The following is a 23,955-nucleotide window of genomic DNA, read 5'->3' on the forward strand; positions in this document are numbered from 1 at the left end:
ATTAAAAAGACAACAAATAACTGGCCACTTTTTTAAAAAGGTTTGTCTCTAACTATTATTTAATGAGTTAAGAAAAATAAACATTAATTGATGTTAAGTATTAAATAAAATAAATACAAATCATATGCTGATATGTCAGGATATTATTGTTAAAAAAATCAGATAAAGGTTTATTAAACGAATTGAAATCTTATTAAGTAAAAGTCAAGTGAAGTAGAGACTGAACATTTAAGAAAAAAATACGGTGCTTACAATGAAGAGATTAAAACTATAACCAACTTATTTGTTGTTTTTTTTTTTGCAATTTTTGTTTAATGAAAATTATATAGAACCCAAATGATTATAAGAAGTATACCTTTTTAAATGTATAATATCACCGTTTTTTTTCTGTTTATTTCGTTTCTATCTACTTAATTTACATATGTAATGAGGTGACAACTGACAATACGTATACCTCATTCCAATTGAAGAAGGAGTAACATTAAACCGTAGACAGAGAAACAAATAGACCAAGGGGCCGTGAAACCGCGATTGAGACAGAGATAGTTTGTCAATGTCGTATAATGTTGCCATAGTAACTGCATTCCTTGTTTTGGGAGATAAAAAATTCAGAATTTAATTAAAACAAATTAAGATTATTACATTTTACTTTTTAATATTTATAATACATTTTTTTAATTAAAATATTTTTTTGTCTGACCCAAAAACCGTTGCATTGTTTGTTTTTGTTTCCGTTATCAATTGTACTTCAGCATCTTTATATGGTACTGGATTAGCATTCTCCTCAGCTATTGAAATCTAAAACACTCAATTAAATTATTAATAAAGAATTGTTGCCACATATATTTCTATGTTAACCTCTTGACTAGGAATCTAATTATATTATAAATTCATGAGGAATATTTATTAGGAATATTGTCATTACGAATTTATAAATAGGAGAACGAATAAATTGAAATAACATATTTACATATAACGAAGCACTCTAGGTTATTACTAGACTCCGTATTTATTTGTTTACATTGTCGACGAGTCGACATTTTTTATCGAAAATCGGGACATTTTTTTTAGCTGACGCTGGCAGCATTTACATGATAAATAATTATAGGGTATGAATGATAAAAACTGGAAAATCCTATTATCTTTAGGATTTTAATGCAATATAAGGTTCCGTCATGCTATGGCATAAATAAACTTCACTGAGGAACTATATTTAGGGACAAAATAGACGTACTTACGCGTGAAAACACACGCCGACAATTTTCTTCTTGATATCGCTTTAACATGAAATACCATTGTATAACCTTCGATATTATATAAGGATTGTTTCACGGCCTTTTTACTGGATTAGAATCGTTTTCTAACATAAAAAAAGTGAAAATTGAACAAAAAACACAATGAACGCACCAACTGTAAAGTTTGTTTCGCTACTCAAGTAGCACCAAAACTGGTTACGCGATAAGGGACAAAAGATTTGATAATTCTATCTCTGTCTAAACCATTTGTAAAGTAATTTTCGTTCTCTTTCTTGTGTAAGTGAGAAGGAACTCCTCATTATGTCTATTAGTTTCTCTGTCTACGCATTAAACACACCTTAGATTTACATATTCCATGCGATTTGCTAATTGTTCTGCTGTATTATGTACTACAAACAGTTCTTGATTAATTTACCTTTATTTATAGTACAACACTATTCTACTTAACTAGTTCTAACCAATTTAATCTAATTTCCAAAGTTCCAATTGCAACTTCGCGGCCAATATCTCGACCAATTTATATATCAACTTAATCCTTTACTATAGTATAGACTCGTACTCTTAACTTTGTAGTATCTACTTACAATGTCAAAGTCAAAATTAGCCAGCTGTCACCGTGTAATAATTAGGATTCCACATCGTACGGCTGTAATGTAAATGTGTCCGTCTTGTGGATAAAAAGGATATTGTTCTCGAGGTAAAACATGACAGACAATGAAAACCAAAATTGTCCCACTGGGGACCAACCGCAAGAAAAGAGTGCCAAGCAACTAGAAAAGGAGGCGAAAAAAGCGGCAAAACTAGAGAAACTGAAAGCAAAGTTGGATAAGAAGAGCACTGCGCCAGCTGTGCAGAAAGATAAGCCTGAGGTTAGTTATTATAATGTTTTTATAACAATCTTTTAGGGGAACCTATAACGTTAGACAAACTAATTCAAATAACCGCGAAGCAATTATAAAACAAAACCTTAAGTAATTTATTCCCATACTACATTTAGACTTAGTGAAAGGATTATTACATGCATTGTTTTAACATTGCATCACTTCCTTATGTTGGTTTAGTGTCTAAAGTTTTTAAAGGTTCAGGTTTTTTTATATTATATGCTGTTGTATTGAATTATATGCATATTTATTTATGTCATAATGAATGTATCAAAAATATTCCATTTTAATCGAATTTTCGAAAAGATGAAACCTATTTTCTAAATACACAAGTATCAATACTATTATAGGTATGCCATAATTATAAAATTACTATTAAATTACTATTGACAAATTGATTGAATACTGGAAGAGGCGAGCGAAACATGTAAGCTTTCCCGCAGACAAATGTCAGTTAGGAATTCACATTTACTTTATAAGTCTTAGCAACTTCTTGATTTGGTTGAATTAATCTTGGCATATTAATTTTTTAAGAAAAAAAATTTCATTTCATATAATACAAAGGTAAATTTCTATATAACACTTTACAGAATTAAGTAACATGTCATGTTTATAGCATTAAGTAATATGTTTCTTAATATTGTGTTTTAGAAAAAAGTCAAGGAAACAAAACAAAGTGCAGTGTACACCGCTGACACTTCACCAGGAGATAAGAAGGACATATCTGGCCCTATGCCTGATGCTTACAGTCCATTATATGTGGAGGCGGCCTGGTATGCTTGGTGGGAAAAACAAGGATTTTTTAAACCTGAATATGGAGTATGTTATATTGTATTTATTGATTTAAAAAAATGTTATTGCTTAAAATTTATCAGCATAAATTCTTTTCAGACCTCATGCAATGTCATTTATAAAAAAAATTAACGGTTTCAGAGGAAATCAGTACTGGAATCAAACCCAAAAGGGAAGTTTGTGATGGTTATTCCTCCACCTAACGTGACAGGCACGTTACATCTTGGACATGCTCTCACCAATGCCGTTGAAGATGCAATCACAAGATGGCACAGGTATGTACATTTTACATACAAATACAGGTCAGTATTTTTACTCCTCTGCTGACTATATTTTTTTTCTTACTTAGTTAATCTTTGGAAAGAAAGCAGTTTCTTTTTTTTAACGGGCATTGCGTGAGAATTCTATATTCCATCTATACCACATTAATGTCTGGAAGCCTCACACAATCACTCCGTGTAACCTTTGTTATTTATCGGCAATGAATTTGTTAGTTTTAATGTTATTGCTACTAACTTTCTCATTGACTTTGGATGGTTACAATTTTATAAAAATCCCGAATTCCTTAACCTGTGTTCACATAATAGTTAGCAAGCTTACACTTGTTTTTTGTATTTGTAAGTTATATCATAAATTCTTGAAATAACTTTTATATTGAATATATAGTATGAATATAAACGCAAGTGTCATCCCGGTGCTGCTTAAATCATCTGTCAAAGTTGCAGAGGCCTTTATATATAAATAAACGAGTACATTGCATTACCAATTATATTGAGAAGCGACAGTTATTAATTGTTTTACCTTAACTTTACATTTTCATGAAACTTTAGAGCTTTGTTATAAATTGTGTGATATATAGCCCTCTTCTGCAGGACAAAGATGGCATTGGTTTCAACTGCAACAAAGAAGTTAAAGTAGAGCCAAAGATTCAGTGTAATTTCTCATGTTTTATTTCTCATTTTACTAGCATGAATTTTATTGTATTTCAGACAATAATTAAACCACAAAATTAAAAATGAGCTTCGGGCATTATAAGATTTATTGTAACTATTTATTTTTAGGATGAATGGCCGAACCACTCTTTGGAATCCTGGTTGTGATCATGCAGGTATTGCTACTCAAGTGGTGGTTGAGAAGAAGTTGTGGAGGGAGGAAAAGAAGACGCGCCATGAATTGGGAAGAGAGGAGTTTATCAAGCGTGTCTGGGAATGGAAAAATGAGTAAGTATATAACTATATGCAATATATATATATACATATACATAAAATGACACCATTTTTAATATTCATACTATAATAAACTTTCTATCACTTAAGTAAACAATGATTTTCTTTAAAAAATATATATATATTTCAGTATAAATAAAAGGATAGCGAAAAATAAGAATAGCAACTTTTAAATATTTCATTTCGAGTCTATTCTAGTCAAATAAAGAGTGTAGAGAAACAAACAATACATTTCTGTAATTTGTTTAATTATCTATATAAGTATGTATTTACAAAAGAAAAATAGTATATGTAGTATATCAGTTGTCTGGTTTCCATAGTACGAGCTCTGTACAAGCTTAATTTGGGATCAGATGGCCGTATGTAAAAAATATCCCAGGATATTATTATTATCTCCATTTTATTTTATTTCCTAGTAGTATAGAGTATTTGCTACTAGCTTATAATATATATGTACTACAAACAGTTCTTGATTGACATCTATATCTTCTCATATAAATTTATATATATTGTTAGTTATTATAGTTAGGGAAAAAAAAGTATTCTATAAATATAGATAATTTTATTTAAAATATTGTACACTGACATACATACATAACATAACCAGTTGATATCTGTTCTGTCCAGGAAAGGCGTTAGAATCTACGAACAACTTCGCTCGTTAGGCTCCTCTTTAGATTGGTCCCGTGTCCGGTTCACCATGGACCCCTCCATGTGTAGAGCTGTCAATGAAGCCTTCATCAGATTACACGACGCAGGAGATATCTACCGAGCCAACAGGCTCGTCAACTGGTCGTGTGCGCTGAAAAGTGCTATATCCGATATAGAGGTGGACAAGGTAGAGCTGCCTGGCCGGACACTGCTGGCCATACCTGGGTACGACAGTAAGGTGAGTCCTCTATTTCTGCAATCAATCTTTAAAAAATTATACACTATAATATATATAAATATTTCGTGCTTAGACTATATTTTTTTTTAAATCATAATAGTTACAGTTCTTGCAAATCAGGAAGGCGAGTAGTTTTTATTTGTGGTTAAACGTGTACATGCATATTGCAATAGTGTGCGTGTCTGACGACGCGGTCAGTTGCGAGCGCGCCATCGCTCAGGTTAGTTGTGTTTATTGTTCCCGGACGCTAATTGCCGTGAAGTACTGTCAGCATGTCAAAGCGCAAAGTTATCCATAGCGAGGTAAATTGTTTTTTTTCTAGTTTTGACATTAAATAAAAATGGTTATTTTTTTAATTTAAGTTATTGTTTAGTTTTGACTTTTGATACTTATTCAATTGTATATTTTATTGTTTTTAGGGTCGAGCAATCATTGCTAAAGTCTTTCACTTTCTTAAAGATGAATATAGTTTTATGAAAGCAAATAACAGTGATGGATGTGACCTAAGTCCATTAGCAAACATATTAGAAAGAACTGCCCAAGCAACAGGCGTCAGTGAACGCACAGTAACTAGGATTTTAAAAGAAGAGAAGGAGTTGCCATCGTCATCAACCAAGTTTACTTCACCCATGAAAAAGCGACGTAAAAGAGACAGTAAATCTAACCATATCACCCCGAGTTAAATGCCATTGAAAACATCTGGGGTATTTTGAAGAATAAGATTGCCTCGAAAAATATTGGTCAAAATATGACAGAAGTACAAAATTTAATAGCTGAAGGTTTAAACAGTATCGATAACAACATCTGGTTTAATACATGCAAGCATGTCGAAAAAATTGAAAAGGAGTATATGAAATATTTTGATTATGACTTTGAATTTATAATTAATGTGGGTGAATCAAGTGATAGCAGCACGACTGACTTTGAAACTAATAGCGACAGTTCCGTAGAAGATTAATGCGACACATTTTTCACATTCGTAAAAATAGATGGAAGTTTGTTATTAAATAGTTCCAGCCTAACCTTATTTTCATAATTTTGCCATATCTTGAGTTCAATTGGGTATCCTTAAGTCTTATGTTTCGCTTAAATTACCGTCAAACTTAAACCCAAATGTAGAAAAACATAATTTTATTTTAATACATTCCCTTACTTAGTATTTTAAATAATAAAAATTTTAGTTAAAAAGTTTTATGTTTTATTTTAAAATCAATTGAACATATAAAAATATTGGTATTATTTTTATGCTAACCATACCCGCTTTCGTTTTCACGCACACTTAGACACGTATACGGACACGTATTTACCACAAGTAAATTCCGCTCGACTTCGTGATTTGCAAGAACTGTATTTTAGTTCTTGTTGTATTAGCTTGTTCTTTTATATATAAATAGAAAAAAATAATAGCCCAATATTTTCAATGTATATTGTACTCCAGGTGGAGTTCGGAGTGTTGGTGCTGTTCGCGTACCGCGCCGAGGACTCTGACGAGGAGGTGGTGGTGGCGACCACCCGCGTGGAGACCATGTTGGGGGACGTCGCCGTCGCCGTGCACCCGCAAGACGCCCGGTACGCGATACTACTCACTTTGCTTATTTGATATAATATGAAATGCCGGCTGTTTCAAAATAAATTCAATTTAAAAAAAACATCACGCGATGTCCTCTTGACCGATTTCTGACTAGAAAACCGTTCTCATTCTCAAGGGAGAGTAGTTTGTAGGACATATTCAAATAGGTTTGTACACAAATAAGAGTATTCTCAAGTCGCTCATTCTTATGATCTGATGGAACGCCAAAACGGATACGACTGGATAATGTTCAGGCGCAAACCCAAAAACAACGGCTTTACGTGCTTTTCGAGGCATTGAACCTACATATTATACGTATAACAAAGCCCCACCTCATCTGTCTGAACGCGCTGAACTCAAAAACTACCGAAAGGGTTATCATACGGTATTTCTCTTCTTTCTTTTCTTTTTATATGTGATCCATGGGGATGTTTATGTGTGTATTTCATTTAAGGTTTTGTGAAATTTAGCTGAAATATAAAGATTATCATTGTCGGTAAAAATCATGCCGACTGGGAGCTTTTCTAACCTGTGTCGCGTTTAAGATAGAAACTTTTTATGTAGACCCTACAAAGCCGGGGTGGTTAGCTAGCATATTATATTATAGGCGATAATCGTTGCTACGTTTTTAACAATATTTTTTTTTAGGTATAAACATCTGATTGGAAGAAACTTATTACATCCAATCATCAAGAGGAAGCTTCCGGTCATAGCCGATGAATACGTCGATATGAACTTTGGAACAGGTATTATACTGCTCATTATAGAACACGTAACATAAAGACATATATACATATAACGGGGTGATATTGATCACGTTGGGCAATTCATTGTCGGTGCCGTTATCAGACATGTTGTAGGCGCAAAGTAAAAGTTCAATCTCGTACAACTGTTTTTTATTTGTTCGCTTACAATCGATAATCACAAAATAACAATTAACCGCGCCGATTAAAGTGGTCGGAAACGCAGCAAGTTCGACACAAGAAGACGATCGTTCGCCCCGGAGTTCCTCTCCCAAGTCCCCTGCACGAGAGCGTTCAGCAAACCTCAAGTGTCCGATGTCAAACCATTAACAACTCATTATTCATTAACTGTCAAGTGGGCACTCTGAATTTAAAAAAGTTTCCTAGAAACGCTTATAGATGGCGTTGTACTTAAGTTATTGCGTCTTATCTTTGATTCTGCGACATATACACAGTAATAGAGATCAATCTAAAGTGCTAAATTAATATTCGAAAGTAAACAAAATATTTCTCTCTCGCTCACTCATTCTGTTCATAGTTTGTGGATAGTGTGATGCATATTAAATGCATTTAATTAAATTCCAGGTGCCGTGAAAATAACACCAGCGCACGATCCGAACGATTACGAGATCGGGAAGCGACACAACTTGCCCTTCATCACCATCTTCGATGACGAAGGCCGGATGCTGGACAACTGTGGACCATTTGCTGTAAATATCTGTTTTAACAATACTAATAATGCTATCAAGGAATAACTCATGTATTTGTAATTTCTTTGGTACGCGACGAGTGAGAATGATTATAGGACAACACTATACGGCATGTACTAATTTATTTTACTAAGATTTGGGCAACTGAGTTTCATTGAGGCTCTAACATATTTTTTTTGTGTTGTTTTTAAATGAATGCTTCTCACAATGCCAATTTATATGTGTGGTGATGACCATTTACCATTAGGTCGTCCATTTACTAATCTGCCTATTTAATACTATAAATAATAATTATTATAATGTAATTAAATGCTTATTCTCCCTTTATTTTACTTCCCTAGGGCAAGAAACGCTTCGACGTCCGACGTGAGATAATAACGGTTCTTGAACATGCCACCTTGTATAAAGAGACGAAGGACCACGCTATGGTTGTACCGCTTTGCAGTCGCTCCAAGGATGTGGTGGAACCCATGCTCAAACCACAGTGGTATGTTGCATACATACATGTTACATGGATGAATACACACGCACACTTAAGCGTGATTAATGCTATTCGATATGAAATACCAATGCTATGTAGTTTTTCTTTGTTGTAATTTAAAAACGGTATATTTTTTATGAAGAGGTTATAATTGGCAGACGATGGTGGTGACACCTAATAAGCAGGAGTGTAAGTTATAGGTTACGCAATATAATGTATGTTTCAGTTCCATTCAGTAGCATTAAGCTCATATACATTATACATTCATATATACTTCGTAAAAATATTCAAAGGTATATTCGCTGTGACAATATGGCGGCCGAGGCAATCAAAGCGGTGAAGAGCGGCGAGCTGAAGGTGATACCGGACGTGCACGAAAAGATATGGTACCACTGGATGGAGAACATCAGAGACTGGTGCATCTCCCGGCAGCTCTGGTGGGGACATCGCATCCCCGCCTACCGCGTCAGCTTGCCGGCTAGCGAGGTAGACAATCTATGTTACAATTGGTTACTTTCACTAACGAAATATATAAATCAGCATCGGAAATAATAAGTAATCGATAATCCCCGTCGCCCCGCCCCCGACGCCGCCGCCGCCGCCGCCCCGCCGCCGTCGCCCCGCCCCCGCCGCCGGCGCCCCGCCCCCGCCGCCCCGCCCCCGCCGCCCGCAGAGCGCCCGGCGGCGCCGCTCGCGCTCGGGGCGCAAGAAGGTCGCGCGGCGCGGGCGGCGCGCTCGCGTACGGACCTTCCGAGTACCTTGTCTCGTGTTTCGCTGTGGGCTTTGTTACGTTGCTAGATGTAGCTAGCGCCTGGCTTTCCTTTTGTGTGGCGATTTATTATATTCTGCGCATGAGGTATCGTTTTTCTTTTGAGTATTTCGGCGTTAGATAAGTAGATGCACCGTGATTATGCGTTTGACGAGTGACGAGATGTGAGTCGCCGCTACTCGATGTTTTTCATATTTCACCTAGTAATCTATGTCGTTTAGTTGATATGATATATAGTTGATTGAGCAATTTTTTTTTCGAAACGTTTTACGAAGTTACGAATGGTTCGTTGTGATAAAAACCAAACTTGCACTGCATGAAATTTATCGTTCACGTTTATCGACATATTTATTTTGTCTAACCCGGGAGTCGATAATTAATTTAAAATTTTGGGTGATTGACGTTTTAATCGATGACAGAAAATATCTGAAAAACGGTTAACGTTAATACATCCCCAAAAATAATCCGTTTACATTAGTATTCATATATTAAAAAAAATCGCTTAGTCATTAGTATTTTTTAGTGCTACAAAACAATCAAATTACTAATTTACAAATATTTCGCCAAAGATGTCATAAGAATTAATCCAGGGGGTAAGTCCCTCACTCAAGCGGCTAACTCAACTTTTGTAATCGCGGATTTTATAAAATTTATCAATTTATATTCTATTATTATAATGCGTACCTATAAGAAATACTAATGATAACCTAGCATGTTAAGAAATCCAAATAATTATCATCATATTCACTTATAACTTCTTTATATGTAATTATTGAAGCAATATTTATAAGATATTTAATTTTCAACATTTACAGATAAAGATGATCTCTCGATCAAGCTGCATAGTGTCTGATACATTATAACAATTTTCTAGGACGCAGAAGAACGTTGGATATCAGCCCACTCTGAAGAGGAAGCTTTGACTAAAGCCGCTTCTAAGTTCCAAGTGCCCGTGGAAAATATCAAGCTGACAAGAGATGATGATGTGTTGGACACTTGGTTCTCCTCCGGACTGTTCCCCTTCTCTGTCTTCGGATGGCCAGATCAAACGGAAGATTTACAGGTTTGTATACTATATTCCAATGACAGAAGGACATAATCGTATGAATTTGCTAATATTTTTGCTACGTTATGCACTACACACTTGATAATATATATTTCCGTATCAGCCTGTGAATGTCCCACTGCTGGGCTAAAGGCCTTCTCTCCCTTTTTTGAGAAGGAGAATATATATTTATTTATAATTATATTAACACTAGTCCACTTAATACTTTAATTTTACTTCCAAAGTTCCGATAACGTCATCGCCGTTATTGAAACGCCATTTTATGATGAATCCATATTATTTTAAAACTCAATGATAAATGTCATATCGGTTCCACGTCAAAATTGTTTATTTATATTTACTCCCCCTGGCATTTGTGTGGAATGCCAATTGATGCCTTGGTATATAATCTTATTGGAGTGCATTTTCGAATGATATTTAACTTATGTATATTTTATTACCGGCTTATGTTTTATCTGAATTATGGTATGGTAGTGCAAAAGGTCGTGTGTATAAATTGTCTGCTTTTTAGAAGAGCATAATAGTTACATATTTCAAAAGTTTTATTTGTATAATCTTCATATTATTTCCTGTGACGGTTCTTTTAATAATATTCTACTGGTGGTAGAGCTTTGTGCAAGCTCGTCTGGGTAGGTACCACCCACTCATTAGATATTCTACCGCAAAACAGCAGTACTCGGTATTGTTGTGTTCCGGTTTGAAGGGTGAGTGAGCCAGTGTAATTACAGGCTCAAGGGACATAACATCTTAGTTCCCAAGGTTGGTGGCGCATTGGTCATGTAAGCGATGGTTAACATTTCTTACAACTCCAATGTCTATAGGCGTTGGTGACACTTACCATCAGGTGGCCCATATGCTCGTCCGGCTTCCTATTCTATAAAAAAATGACAATAATTTTTAATTTTGAAGATTATTTAATGATTACTAAAGCACTTACAATAACGATAAGCTTTCTTAGTTTATACAAGTGTACACACAGCTTTATTGTTGCCTCAAATATCTTTCTTTTTTTAAGAAAATATTATATCGAGAGATATGATTGCAGGCGTTTTACCCGGGCACGCTCCTGGAAACCGGTCATGATATATTATTCTTCTGGGTGGCCAGGATGGTTTTCTTCGGACAACGTCTTTTTGGAAAATTACCTTTCAAGTTAGTATCGATATTATTAACTGGGAATTGTGTATTTTGATATTTGATGTTTTTTTTTATATTGAGAAATATCAGAAGCATTTGTATTTTGATTTTAATAACATAAACTATTTTTTATGGAAATAAATCCCCACATGTTATAAATTTATACAAATCTTTCTAAAGCTGTAATATGTCTAGATTACAACAAGAATTTCTCTAATATTCTATGCAGATACCGAGGGCACGGGTTCAAATCCCGTTAGAGTCAATATAATGTACTTGTCTTTTTTCTCAGAGTTTGTTAGTTGCCATTGTTTACACTCTATCGGACAGCGCGTACGGCCATTTGTATTGCGTCTGAATTATTCCTTTATATGTCGTGTTGGAATTATTTTTCCATTGGATTATTAGTGTTCGAGAGTATTAATTATTGCATCTGTGTTTATGTACCATAAATACTTTGTTGGCTAATCTTCTCGGAGGATGGCCGCCTTAGTTGCCTCAGTATTTTTATCAAGTTCCACTTCGAATGCATAAATTAAAATATTTATTTTTATCAACAGAGAAGTATATCTCCACCCAATGGTCCGAGACGCCCACGGTCGCAAGATGTCCAAGTCCCTGGGTAACGTGATAGACCCAGTAGATGTAGTCCGGGGTATCACTTTGGAACAACTTCATGCACAATTGGTGGACTCGAACCTGGATCCTAAGGAAATCGAGAAGGCCAAGCAAGGACAGAAGCAGGATTATCCGAATGGTATTCCCGAATGTGGAACGGACGCCTTAAGGTGATGAGATGACAAAATACTTAGATTAATCAATTTTTACGCTGTGCATTATACAATTTAATTTACCCCCAAAATTAAAATAAAATTATGACACTTGGGTAGCCTAGTAATATATAAACCTGCGTAATAAAAAGGATAAATAATGATGTTTGATTTAAAGAGCGAGTCTGAACATTTTAAATCAGTTAAAAAATTATGTAGTTTTAATATATAATTACAATAATGTATATATTACATAAAAAAAAAACGTTCCGAGAAAACCAAGTGTCATCTGCCCGATACAAACTTAAATCTTTTGCTTCGCTTACAGTAACTAAATATAATTATGATGTGTTGAGAATAGAATAGGTCTAACGGTAGGAGTCCCCCCCCCCCCCAGGTTCGCGCTGTGCGCCATGACGCAGGGGCGCGACCTGAACCTGGACATCCAGCGCGTGCAGGGCTACCGCTTCTTCTGCAACAAGCTGTGGAACGCCGACAAGTTCGCGCTCATGTACTTCCCCGCCGACACCACTTATAAGGTATATGTATTTTCGAAAATATTTATAGTTTTTTTTTTTTTTTTTATAAGGTCTCAATTACCTTACCTTACAAACCAGGGGTTACAAGACATAGGGGTTTGTGCATTCCCCTTGGATGGGTAAAACATGACAATACTTTGTTTTGCAATGCATATATGGTGAATAAAAAATGGAAAAGTAAAGTAACAGTCTAAAAAAATCTGTTCTAGGCTAAAGATTAAGGGCGTCTCATATTAAGAACATTTGGGGATTCGTTGAATAAACATTTGTCAGATTTTCATTCGAAACATGCAGGTCACCTCACGATGACTCCTTCACCGTGGTGTACGAGACTTGTAATAAACACATGAAAATTTAGCGTTGCTGATGAGCGCTTCAGTTGAGACCTATGAGTTCCATCTACTGAAGTATTTTGGCTCATCCCGAATTGCGTGCGTTGACAGTTAAAAAGATGTATCAATTGAGATTTCTTCATAACCTATATTTTAGAGTTTGGTATATATTAGCCAATTAACAATTATTTAATGTTTTTATTCCAGTCACACCCGCCAGCTCTCCCACCAGGACTGTCCTCAATGGATCGCTGGATGTTGTCCAGGCTAGCGCTGGCTGTGCAGAAGGTCAACTCTGGTTTCCAAACCTACGACTTCCCTTCCGCAACTACCCATTGCTATAACTTATGGCTATACGACCTCTGTGACGTTTATTTGGTAAGTTTAATTAAATGTTGTAGTTATTGTATTACTTACCTAATCTTTTTAATGGATAAAAAAAATAGTGAGGTAGGTAGGTGAATGCGGCTCTAATTCCTATATATAATTATGTATTACATATGTAGCTGCTAAGTGTGGCTTCACTCTCATTAGACGGTATCGTCTAAAGTAATTACTACTCTACAACCCATGGGCTGTACCATGTTATATAATCAACCTTTCTCAATAAATGGGCTGTATTGCGCTAAAATATTTTATTAAATCGGACTGGTAGATCAAACTATTAGTGCGTTCAAACAAACAAACAACTATTCGCTTATTTGTATAGATTCTTAAAAATTGGTTAATGTACCAATGATAATTCAATCATACAGTTTTTGAAACCACTTACAGTAACAGCCTGTTAATGTCCCACTGTTGAGCGAAGGTATCCTCTCCCTTTTGAGGAGAAGGTTTGGAGCTTATTCCACCACGCTTCTCCAATGCGGGTTGGTAGAAAACACATGTGGCATAATTTCAATGAAATTAGACACATGCAGATTTCCTCACGATATTTTCCTTCACCATCAAGCACGAGATGAATTAAAATCACAAATTAAGCATATGAAAATTCAGTGGTGCTTGCCCGGGTTTGAACCCACGATGATCGGCAATTTTACATTTTACTTTATACTTTTTAGTAAATTTTAAGACTCACGCGTTCTAACCACTAGGCCATCTCGGCTGTCCACTTGAAACCACTTGTGAAATATTAAACGAAGATGTCTATATGCCTATACCCTATTCCATATTGTGTGCGATTTGTCAATAGCTTTGCTATGTTATGCACTACAAACAGTTCGCGATGAATATAATATCTTTATTTATAATGCAACATAATTCCACTCAAGAACTTATTAGATTAATATTGGTTTTCGCAAACCCTTAATGATTACCATTGATCATTCAAGTGATATCGATTCAAAGTCAAAGTATTATATTTGTTTTAACTCCTGTGGCTCCGTTTCTCTGCCTGTGCAATAAATAAAATCCATTTAAAATATAAAATAAGTCTTAAATTATTACACATAGAAACTTATATGACTAAGAAAATGGCAATTTAGTCTTAAAAAATATTTATTTGTCTTGGTGAGCTAAAAATAGTAAAATATCAAAGCAATATTGCCCAAAGATGGAGGGGATGTGAAACATTACCTTCAAAATAAACAATCACCACTAAATTTTCAATGGCTTCTTATCCATTATCCATTATCTTAAAACAAAGTTTGTGTTCAATTTTGAGTCTCATAATAAAACATATACCAGTCGGGGAGCAATTTAGACGAAACAAATGTACAAATGTTTTTCTTTTTCCAGGAATATCTTAAGCCCGTGTTCGTACAGGGGACAGAAGAACAAAAAGTGGCAGCTCGTACTACTCTCTACACCACACTGGAGTATGGACTCAAACTACTCAGTCCCTTCATGCCCTTCGTCACCGAGGAATTGTACCAACGACTGCCGAGAGCAGACAAGAGTTGTCCGTCCATCTGTGTGGCTGAATATCCTACTGTAAGCCTAACTTGGTATAATATAATGTAAAACAATATAGTCTAGCCTCTCGAGGCGGAGAGTGTATTGTGTTCTGAATCCGACAGCTAGACACTGATCAAAACTATTCGCTTCTACACTGTATACTAATGGACTTTTTTAATAGTTAAACAAAATAATAATCCTCTAGCATTGTGTGTGGTATCTCGCGACACTCATCCTTGACATGTTATTATATCTAAAACTATATATATATTTCAGGAATTGGATACACCCTGGCGCTCAGAACAGCTCGAAGCAAACGTAGATACCGCTCTCAAAATTGTTCATCTTATTCGTTCAACGCGGTCCGAGTATAACCTCACAAACAAACAAAAGACCACGGCGCATTTACTGATTTCTGACGACTTGCAAGAGGTTCGGGAGCTGTTCAGGAAGTTGCAATCGTTGGCAAACAGCGAGCTGAGTGATGACGCGCCTCCGTCGGGCTGCTCAATTTTAACCGTTTCGGATAAAATTGAAGTGCATTTAGTTCTGAAGGTATAACTTATATCATTCGTCAATTAGATTAGTTGATTAGACACATTTTTACAGACAACCGTTTATCTACTTTAAAATGTTGCTTAGAATACAGTTAAATTATCCAGTGTCTTGTTACGAATGTTAAATCAATGATCACAGGCCAAAAATTTTTACTTTTACAGCCTTAATATATAAATATCTTTTATAATAAATGGTCTGTTCAATAGAAATTGATTTTTCAATACATGATACTTTGTTAAAGTTTATTATTATTAACATCAAGTATACATTTTCAGGGACTCATCGACCCAGCAAAGGAAATCACAAAATTAGAAAAGAAAAAAGACACTCTAACACAAACTATCAATAAGCTGCAACAAGCGATTGGTGCTGACGATTACATCACAAAAGTGCCACCCGAAGTACAGAAATCCAACGCAGAGAAACTTACGCAATCTCAAGGCGAAATGGAACGCTTGCAAGCAGCCGTAGATACATTGAAATTAATGTAATTAATTAGCTGTGGATGTGTAAAATTTTATATTATTTTATTTTATACCCTAAAACAATAGACATGAGAATGTCTTTCAGAACTAAAAATAAGTTTCCATATTTTAAAATTATTCTTTATACATACATATTATATTGTATATAAAGCGATATGCATTTATAAAGTGAAAATACTACATTTTTAGTATACTACTTTGCGGTTTACATAGGAAAAATATAATAAGGCTATATTTTTTTGTTTAAAGATTTTAGATTATCTGTGTGTAAGATATAACAGCCTCAAGTTTATTGTAATTTTGTTCTCTCAAATAATTTATTTTTGACCTTTTGCAATAAATGTTTTTGTGCTTTATGAACTGTTTTTTTTTTCTTGAATACAAAACAATGTACAATACATTAAATTCAACTTGGTTAAGTCATTATGCAACAGCAGAATTAAACCGAACTAAAAATTATTACAATTGATGTCACCGCCTAACTGTTACATCAATTCCATCGCGCACAAAGAAATTTGGCAACTCCTTTCTTTGTCGCACTTCCAAAAAATGGAATTCCTTATCAGCTCACGTGTTCCCCTCCTCTTACAACCCGGGTTCCTTCAAACGAGGCGTGAAGAGGCATCTTACGGGCCAGCAAGGCGAAGGCGGCTAGTGCAGAACGTTTTTTTCCGTCTGTACTTGCCGTCGTCGCGTTTGGACTCTACTACCACTTACTATCAGGTGGAGTAGTCATTTGTCCTCCCGGCGAATAAAAAAAAAAAAGTGCAAAGCATATTGTATCAAGTATGATCAATAATTAAAATAAAATAATTTAATCGAGACGTCTTTTTTTCTTTAGGCTGTTCGTTTAGCCATATTTATTTCTCCCATTTAGACGCGAACTTATATGTATGTCGAAATGGTCCCGTGGTAAGAACGCGGGAATCTTAACCGATGATCGTGGGTTCAAGCCCGGGCAAGCACCACTAAATTTTTATGTGCTTAATTTGGTATTATAATTAATCTCGTGCTTGACGGTGAAGGAAAACATCATGAGGAAACTTGCATGTGTCGAATTTCACTGAAATACTGCCACATGTGTATTCCACCAACCCGCATTGGAGCAGCGTGGTGGAATAAGCTCCAAACATCCTCCTTAAAAAGGGAGAGGAGGCCTTAGCCCAGCAGTGGGACATTCACAGACTGTTACTGTTCTGTACTGTATATGTATCATTATAGTAGAAATATAAATACGAAAATTAGAAGTAGACAAGACGACTGGGGTAAGATGAAAGCTCATGCAGTTGATGTGGAAGGAGGCGCACATTTCGCGCCACGACTGATGTAACTTAAGAAATATCGTTTACATTTTTAACTTATAACCATTTTATGTCTTTAATTTATGAATTTACTAGCGAGCCGTAACTGTAACCAAACAGATAGAGTAACAGGTTCTAGTTTGTACAGAATGTTCACATCGGTGTAAAAGTAACGAGCTGGTAAACGATGCTTTTTAAATAAAATAAAAAGTAAAGTACGAGTTTTATCAAAACCTTAGTTTATTTATCATATATTTTTGTATTGTTGGATTGAGATTTATGATAATTTTTCGTAGAGGTTGATTTCTCACTTGCAGATTCGTATGATGTAATCTTTGCCTTACTAATAGAAAAGGTCAAACAAAAAAAAAAGGCAGTTTGACAGCATTGACAATGTCCAATGTCAAAATATAAAACTGCCGGTTAATTGTGCCAGTTCAAGACATTTTTCAATATTGTTAAAAAAATATTGAAAACAAAGGACTTTATGACATAATTATTAAAACTTTTGTGGTTACTACAACAGCAAATATGGAATTCCCTTCACTTGGCGAACATTGCCAGAATCCAATATGCAATCAGGTAGACTTTCTGCCTCTTCAATGCAAGTGTGGAATGGTGTTTTGTCGAGTACACTTTAATGAACACTGTGTTTCCGGAGACTGTGAGTTGGCGCCAAAGCCCCGTGATATTAATTTACAAAGTGATGATCAAATATTTCGATGTTCAGAAAGTGGTTGCAAAAAAGGCAATCTGCACGAAATGCTTTGTAATAAATGCAAGAAACATTATTGTATTGAACATAGATTTCATCCGTAAGTATCTATAATATTTACTCATTTTATATAACATTACACGTCATCGAACTTTCTATTAGACAGTCTTTAATTTCTTATAATGTGTAAGAAATATGTATGAATACAATTAATGACCTCCAGACCGATTTCGGCCACAGCGGCCAATCTCTAGAGATATTAGCCAACTACGTAGGAGATATTATAGTGCCCAAGTGTGTGTGCAAACACAGGTGCACTCTCTATTCCCTCACTCTTATAATCCAATGGGACGGCAATCCAACACAACCGGAAAGAGTTCAGGCGCAGGATCAACGGCTTGACGTGCTTTCCGAGGCACGGGAGTGTACACACTTCCAACTTCCAGACTCCGAGCTGCTACTGAGAATTTTCTGACAGAAAATCCCAATAACTTATATACAGATTGATAGATAATCTTTTATCCTACATACAAAATAAATGCAAAAGTATTAGCACAGTTTTCATGTTTACAAATAGGGAGGGAGGGAGCGAGCCTTATTGCTTACTACCACTTTCTTCTAGACAACCTTAGGGTTGAAAGCATGCAATAAAAGTGCTGGGTAAGAGTGCCGTAAAAATTATGTATTATTTTGTTGAATAGAAAAGGAACTCCTTAGTAGTTATTGAAATTATTCATAAAAACTGAGAATTTATTGTGAATGAATGAATAAAGTACCATTTTACATTGGAAACTGTCTTAATCTGTTTCTAGTTAAGTTTTGTTTAATATAATGATAAGTTTACCTTGGATGTATATTGATATGGTTACCTTAACAATTACAGTTCTTGTCCTGAAATTGATGATGAGACAATGGCAGCTAAAATAGAACAGCTTGAAGCTCCGAGGAGACAGTTTCACGAAGCTAATAAACACCTTCAAGATAAGGTAAGCAGTAGCTTTTTTTTAATATGCCTGTTTTAATTTTATAATTATTAAGTGTCTGAATTACTAATATAATTATTGTACGTGAATTACTAAAATATTTTGTTACGAACTAAATTAAGAGTGTGAGAATTACTATAAAGCAATTTAGTTTGTCTAAGTAGTTGACTATGGCTTTATATAAATTGTTTTTATTTTTTATTATCAAACAAAAAATGAATTATTTCTACAGATAACAGAAAATATTAGGAAAGCGCTGCAATCATCGGCAAAAGTGAAAACTGCATCAAAAATTCACTTGATGAGAATTAAACAGAAAGCACTCGGTCTGAAATCGATATCAATTGCAGATAGAGTTTATTTTGCTGTTAAAAAACCAGTGAACTATCATGCTAAAAATGTTAAAATTATTTCAGACATAGATAATATAACACAAATTGAATCTGTTACATTAGATCCAGATTTAAAAGATACAGTACCTGTATTTATATCATCAAAATGGAGCCTTGGACGAGCTATAGATTCTATTTGTGATAGCTGTAACGTTAAAAATGAAAATAACAAAATGAGTGATACGAAATTAAGGTTGTTCAGACAGTTAGACGGTTATTGTATAAGTCCTTTGAAAATGGATGTAAATGTCTCCGAATTGTTAAGTACGGAGGTTTTGTTAGAAGGTGATAAGTTGGTGATTGAATATATTGACAGTAATGTGATTAGTAGTTTAAGTGATACAGCACACATATTTTTAATATGATTTTTGTTAATATTATTAAAAAATTTATAAATATATATTTTTTTTATTTTACTTTTGGTATATAAAATATATTCTATTTATCTTATTTAATATCTTTCTATTTATTTTATAAAATATTTTTAAGTCAGGCTAGGCAGTAAGAAATACTGACTATCCCTTACATTGTGAATGCCCCACTAATGTTGGGAATTAAGATCCTTTGCGCCTGTAATTACACTGGCTCGCCCTTAAAACCGAAGCACATCAATGTTAAGTATTACGGTTTGGCGGTAGAATAATAAAAAATAAGTGATATACGCGTATTACCAGATGGACACAAAGTAGAAATAAAAAAAAAACTTTATGTATCTTTTTTTCTTGTGTTTTATAATCTAATGCTAATAAATATGACAAGACATTATAACAAGGCTAAATATTTAAAATTTACACAAAAGTTGTTCAACAGACATAAATGAAAGACTATTTAGAATAAATATTCCTATAATAAAAATAATATTTTAAGGCTTTCTTATAATTACAATATACCTGCTTCTCCATTCTTTGTGACTTGTGATACCGATCTATTGTAATCCACTAGAGGAACAAGCGCTGCTGGTGCTGAAGGGTTGGTATGTGCTGTTGGAGGGGGAGTCGCTGCTAATTTATACCTTTCCACCAACCAATTACACTGTCCTGTCCTGGCGATTAATGTTATGAGATCTCTGCGGTACTGTTTCGTCAGGATTGCGTAGAGAAATGGATTAGCACACGCGTTTAAAGGATAGAAGAAAACTAGAAGTACTTTCCCGTGACTAACATCGACCAACGGTACACCAGCCAGCGCTGTTACACCAAAGAATGCAACAGGTGCCCAACACAGTAAATCCGTTCCAATAAGGAGGGCCATTTTATTCGCTATCCGTCTTTCAGCCGCTGCTGCGGCTCCTCTACCCCCATACTTCTCACCACCTCCTCCTAATGATCTGTAAATCTGTACGTAGCATACCACTATCGTCACCCATGCGACTGCATTTGTCAGGAACAACCCCCCTTGATAAACTGCGTCCTCAACTCCTTCACTTTCAACCGGTAAACAAATAGAAGTCGAAGAATAATCCGAAACTCCAGCTAGAGGCAAACCTGCCATAAGTATAGAGAACATCCAACCGCCAATCATAATTTTCGCTGCAGCTCCCAATGAAATTCTTCGCTCTAAGTAAATTGCGTATGTAATTGCAAACCAACGCTCTAGCGTCACTATAGTAAGAGTGAAGACTGACAGTTGACCAGAGAATACAGACAAGAAACCAGCTATTTTGCACCCCACGCCGTATTGCCAATCGTAGGCGTAGTTGAAAAATTCTCCGTAAGACCTGAGGTCCACGACTGCTATCATGAAGAGGTACAATCCTGTGCAAAGGTCGGAAAAAGCAAGGTGGCACATGAGAAATCTTGGTACAGTAAGTTCAGTGTGATTTGTTAAGAGGACTAATAAAACGGCTATATTTCCGACCACAGCTGCCGCTATCACGAACCAAACGCTGGCCCGAAGCCACGACCAGCCCATCACGTCCTCACAAGGATTTAGAGCATCTGGCAGCGGAGTACATTCCACTTCACGTCGGCTGTAAGATGAAATATGTTATCTATCATTTCAGTAACAACATTTATTGAATACTTTTACTTGTCATATTAGGCTGGCTATTATCAGTAATTATATTATACCTTAAGCTAAAGTTGCCGCATTCAGCAAAATAGGTAACGCCCAGACTGTTGTTGACCGGTTCGTGGAAGTCTCCTTGATCGTAGTCTTCGAAGCTGCCGGAGTCTGAGAAGTATTCGTCGCTTGCCCACGAACCGTTATCCTGGCTTTCAGTCGAAGTATCATCGTAGACACTGGTAAAATATATTAATTCTAATGCAAAATAAATTGAAAATGATAAATGTGAATCTTATGTTACTCGTAATAAATCTTATTTATAAACGCATAAATAAAATACGATTGACGAGCCTTACTAGGGAAATTTCTATTTATTATTATTAACGTAAGCTCATCAGACAAATCATAAATAGTTAATGAGTATTCTATTTTCTTTTTAGTGTAAGGTTAGTAATACATTCGCTTTCATAGCTAAATTGTAGCTTTATCGTGATCTTACCTTCTGGTCGATCGTTTTATGTCAGGATTTAGATTTATGGATCGTTTTCTTGGCTCCGAAGTTTTCTTCTCGTTGTTTTTACCGCATTTCTGTTGAAAGAAAAAAAAATGCACTAGAATGCAAAATGCACGAGGTCCACTAAAAATTCCCAGTAGGCAATGACAAAAATAATAATTATATGTAATTGTTATACATAATATTCAATCATTATGATCCTTATTTTAACTATATGAAGAGTACAGGTAGGGAGAAGTATAAAATATATAAAAAAGGGTCCCTCCGCAATAATAAGGCGCTATTTTCATATTATTCTGTTAATAAAATTTATAAATCTCAATTACTTTCATTTAATTTACGTCATAGTTAATTATTCATGATACTTAATTTTTACTGACAAAACCTATTCAATTGTTGCTAACAATATTTTAAAATTCATACTATGATTGACAACAATGGTATTTTTTACGTATAAAATAAATGATTTTTGTTTTTCATTAAAAAAAATGTATATAATACTAGTTGAGGGGCAGGTATTACGTACCGTTTGTCCTTTTTGTAACCCAGGAAACATGTATGTAAAATTTCATTATATTCAATTGAGAAATTAAGACATAAAAACGTACCAAATAAATAAACAGATTACTTTAGCAATAATAATATTAAATAAACGTTTTACTTTTTATATTATTTTTTCGATTTTATTGGCATTGTTACCGATTGGTTGGAATTCTAATATATAATAATAAATTTATTCGATGTTCACGTCATCATATTTTGTTCTATTTAGGAGATAGGATTGAAAGTGAACGTACAAACACAAACATATTTCAAAAAATAATAGTATTCCACTAGGAAATTAAACCTTAATTTATATATTTTATTATGGTATGTCGAAATTTTGACTTTGTATAATCGGACCCATTGCAATCAATAACTTTAGTTACAAAATAATAACATTTGGTATCATTTGATTTTATTATTTGTTATGACAATTTCGTTTTAAGTATATAAAGAAAGGCTATTTGCAAGATCGTGATATTTAGTGTGTCTCGAATCGTTCTATACACCTCTGCTAGAGCAAGATGCATACATGAATAACAATATAAGTATAATTTACATGCTACCATCGAACAGTCCAGACTTCGACAACCTATGTACATGTTCCTATGTGAACACAGACAGGCAATACATCTATAATAAAATTTAGTGTTCTTCATACAGGTAGTATATTGGATACGAAGTGAAGTTCTCAATATTTGCGAGACTATTGATTTTCCACCCACCAGCCGTCGCGAGGCGTAGCTCGGCGAGGGTCCATTTTGAATCAGTTTTTAGTCAGATTTATAGCCATCAACATCGGGATACCAAGTAGTTGAAATTAATTAGTCATAATGGGAAATATTAATGTTAGAATAGCTTTTTAATTCACCACCGAGCGTTTTGCAGCCGTCGCTAAATGGTATGTATACACTTTGTAATTATAATTTTTATTTAATTTAATTTAATTTAAATTTATTTTATAAAATTATCAATATATATGTATATACGCCGAGTTGCGAAGCTGATTACAATAATTATTATATATAAATAATTAGTTTTAAAAATTTTACCGGTTTACTTGTTGAATGTCCAAGGTAATTTTACCTTAGCAAATTGCTCAGCAGCTATGCGAATTCAAATTAAAGCCGTTAATAATATATACATAAATATATATTTTAAACTAAATGCATAGACATTTGTTTTATATCATTCCGTTTTTTATGCTTTAATTCCACCAAAATATTTTTTCTTTGAATAATTCCTGTGGAAGTCAAGACGCGAAAATTGATAATTAATAAATGCAAAGTGCATTGATAATTAAATGCACATAATACGCATGCGTGAAAATGAACTAAAAAAGCACTAAAGGCTTATTCTAATTGCAATTTATATTTCTCCTATTAGTCGATATCAGATTTACT

General features: G+C 34.6%; 3 protein-coding genes and 1 long non-coding RNA gene across 4 annotated transcripts in view; 3 read left to right on the forward strand and 1 right to left on the reverse strand.

Moving 5' to 3' along the window:
* The first annotated feature begins 1,860 nt into the window (after positions 1-1,860).
* On the forward strand, positions 1,861-16,456 carry LOC126773718 (valine--tRNA ligase). The gene is made up of 18 exons (XM_050494813.1): positions 1,861-2,125; positions 2,789-2,956; positions 3,071-3,204; positions 3,991-4,149; positions 4,783-5,044; positions 6,483-6,613; positions 7,263-7,360; positions 7,943-8,067; positions 8,409-8,554; positions 8,842-9,034; positions 10,192-10,380; positions 11,429-11,535; positions 12,081-12,308; positions 12,688-12,829; positions 13,369-13,539; positions 14,899-15,093; positions 15,334-15,612; positions 15,891-16,456. Exons 1-18 carry the CDS (start codon positions 1,961-1,963, stop codon positions 16,104-16,106), a joined length of 3,108 nt encoding a protein of 1,035 aa, XP_050350770.1. The 5' UTR covers positions 1,861-1,960; the 3' UTR covers positions 16,107-16,456.
* On the forward strand, positions 5,138-5,764 carry LOC126773730 (uncharacterized). Its single transcript, XR_007669766.1, has 2 exons — positions 5,138-5,346; positions 5,464-5,764. It is a non-coding gene; the product is annotated as an uncharacterized LOC126773730 (long non-coding RNA).
* A 1,367-nt stretch (positions 16,457-17,823) lies between the features above and the next one.
* On the forward strand, positions 17,824-19,875 carry LOC126773726 (AN1-type zinc finger protein 1-like). The gene is made up of 3 exons (XM_050494825.1): positions 17,824-18,216; positions 19,000-19,102; positions 19,332-19,875. The coding sequence occupies exons 1-3, from the start codon at positions 17,933-17,935 to the stop codon at positions 19,854-19,856; spliced, it is 912 nt and encodes a 303-aa protein (XP_050350782.1). The 5' UTR covers positions 17,824-17,932; the 3' UTR covers positions 19,857-19,875.
* Positions 19,876-20,274: 399 nt separating this feature from the next.
* The window catches only part of LOC126773720 (lutropin-choriogonadotropic hormone receptor-like), a 61,183-nt gene continuing 57,502 nt past the window's right edge, over positions 20,275-23,955 (reverse strand). Inside the window, exons 11-13 of the mRNA XM_050494817.1 lie at positions 21,995-22,083; positions 21,561-21,731; positions 20,275-21,460 (exon numbers count right to left, since the gene is read on the reverse strand). Of these exons, the coding sequence (XP_050350774.1) occupies positions 20,371-21,460; positions 21,561-21,731; positions 21,995-22,083 (1,350 nt within the window). The 3' untranslated portion in view covers positions 20,275-20,370. The remainder of the gene's footprint in view (positions 21,461-21,560; positions 21,732-21,994; positions 22,084-23,955) is intronic.

This window comes from Nymphalis io, chromosome 15, assembly GCF_905147045.1.
Source record: "Nymphalis io chromosome 15, ilAglIoxx1.1, whole genome shotgun sequence".
Classification (NCBI taxonomy): Eukaryota; Metazoa; Arthropoda; class Insecta; order Lepidoptera; family Nymphalidae; genus Nymphalis; species Nymphalis io.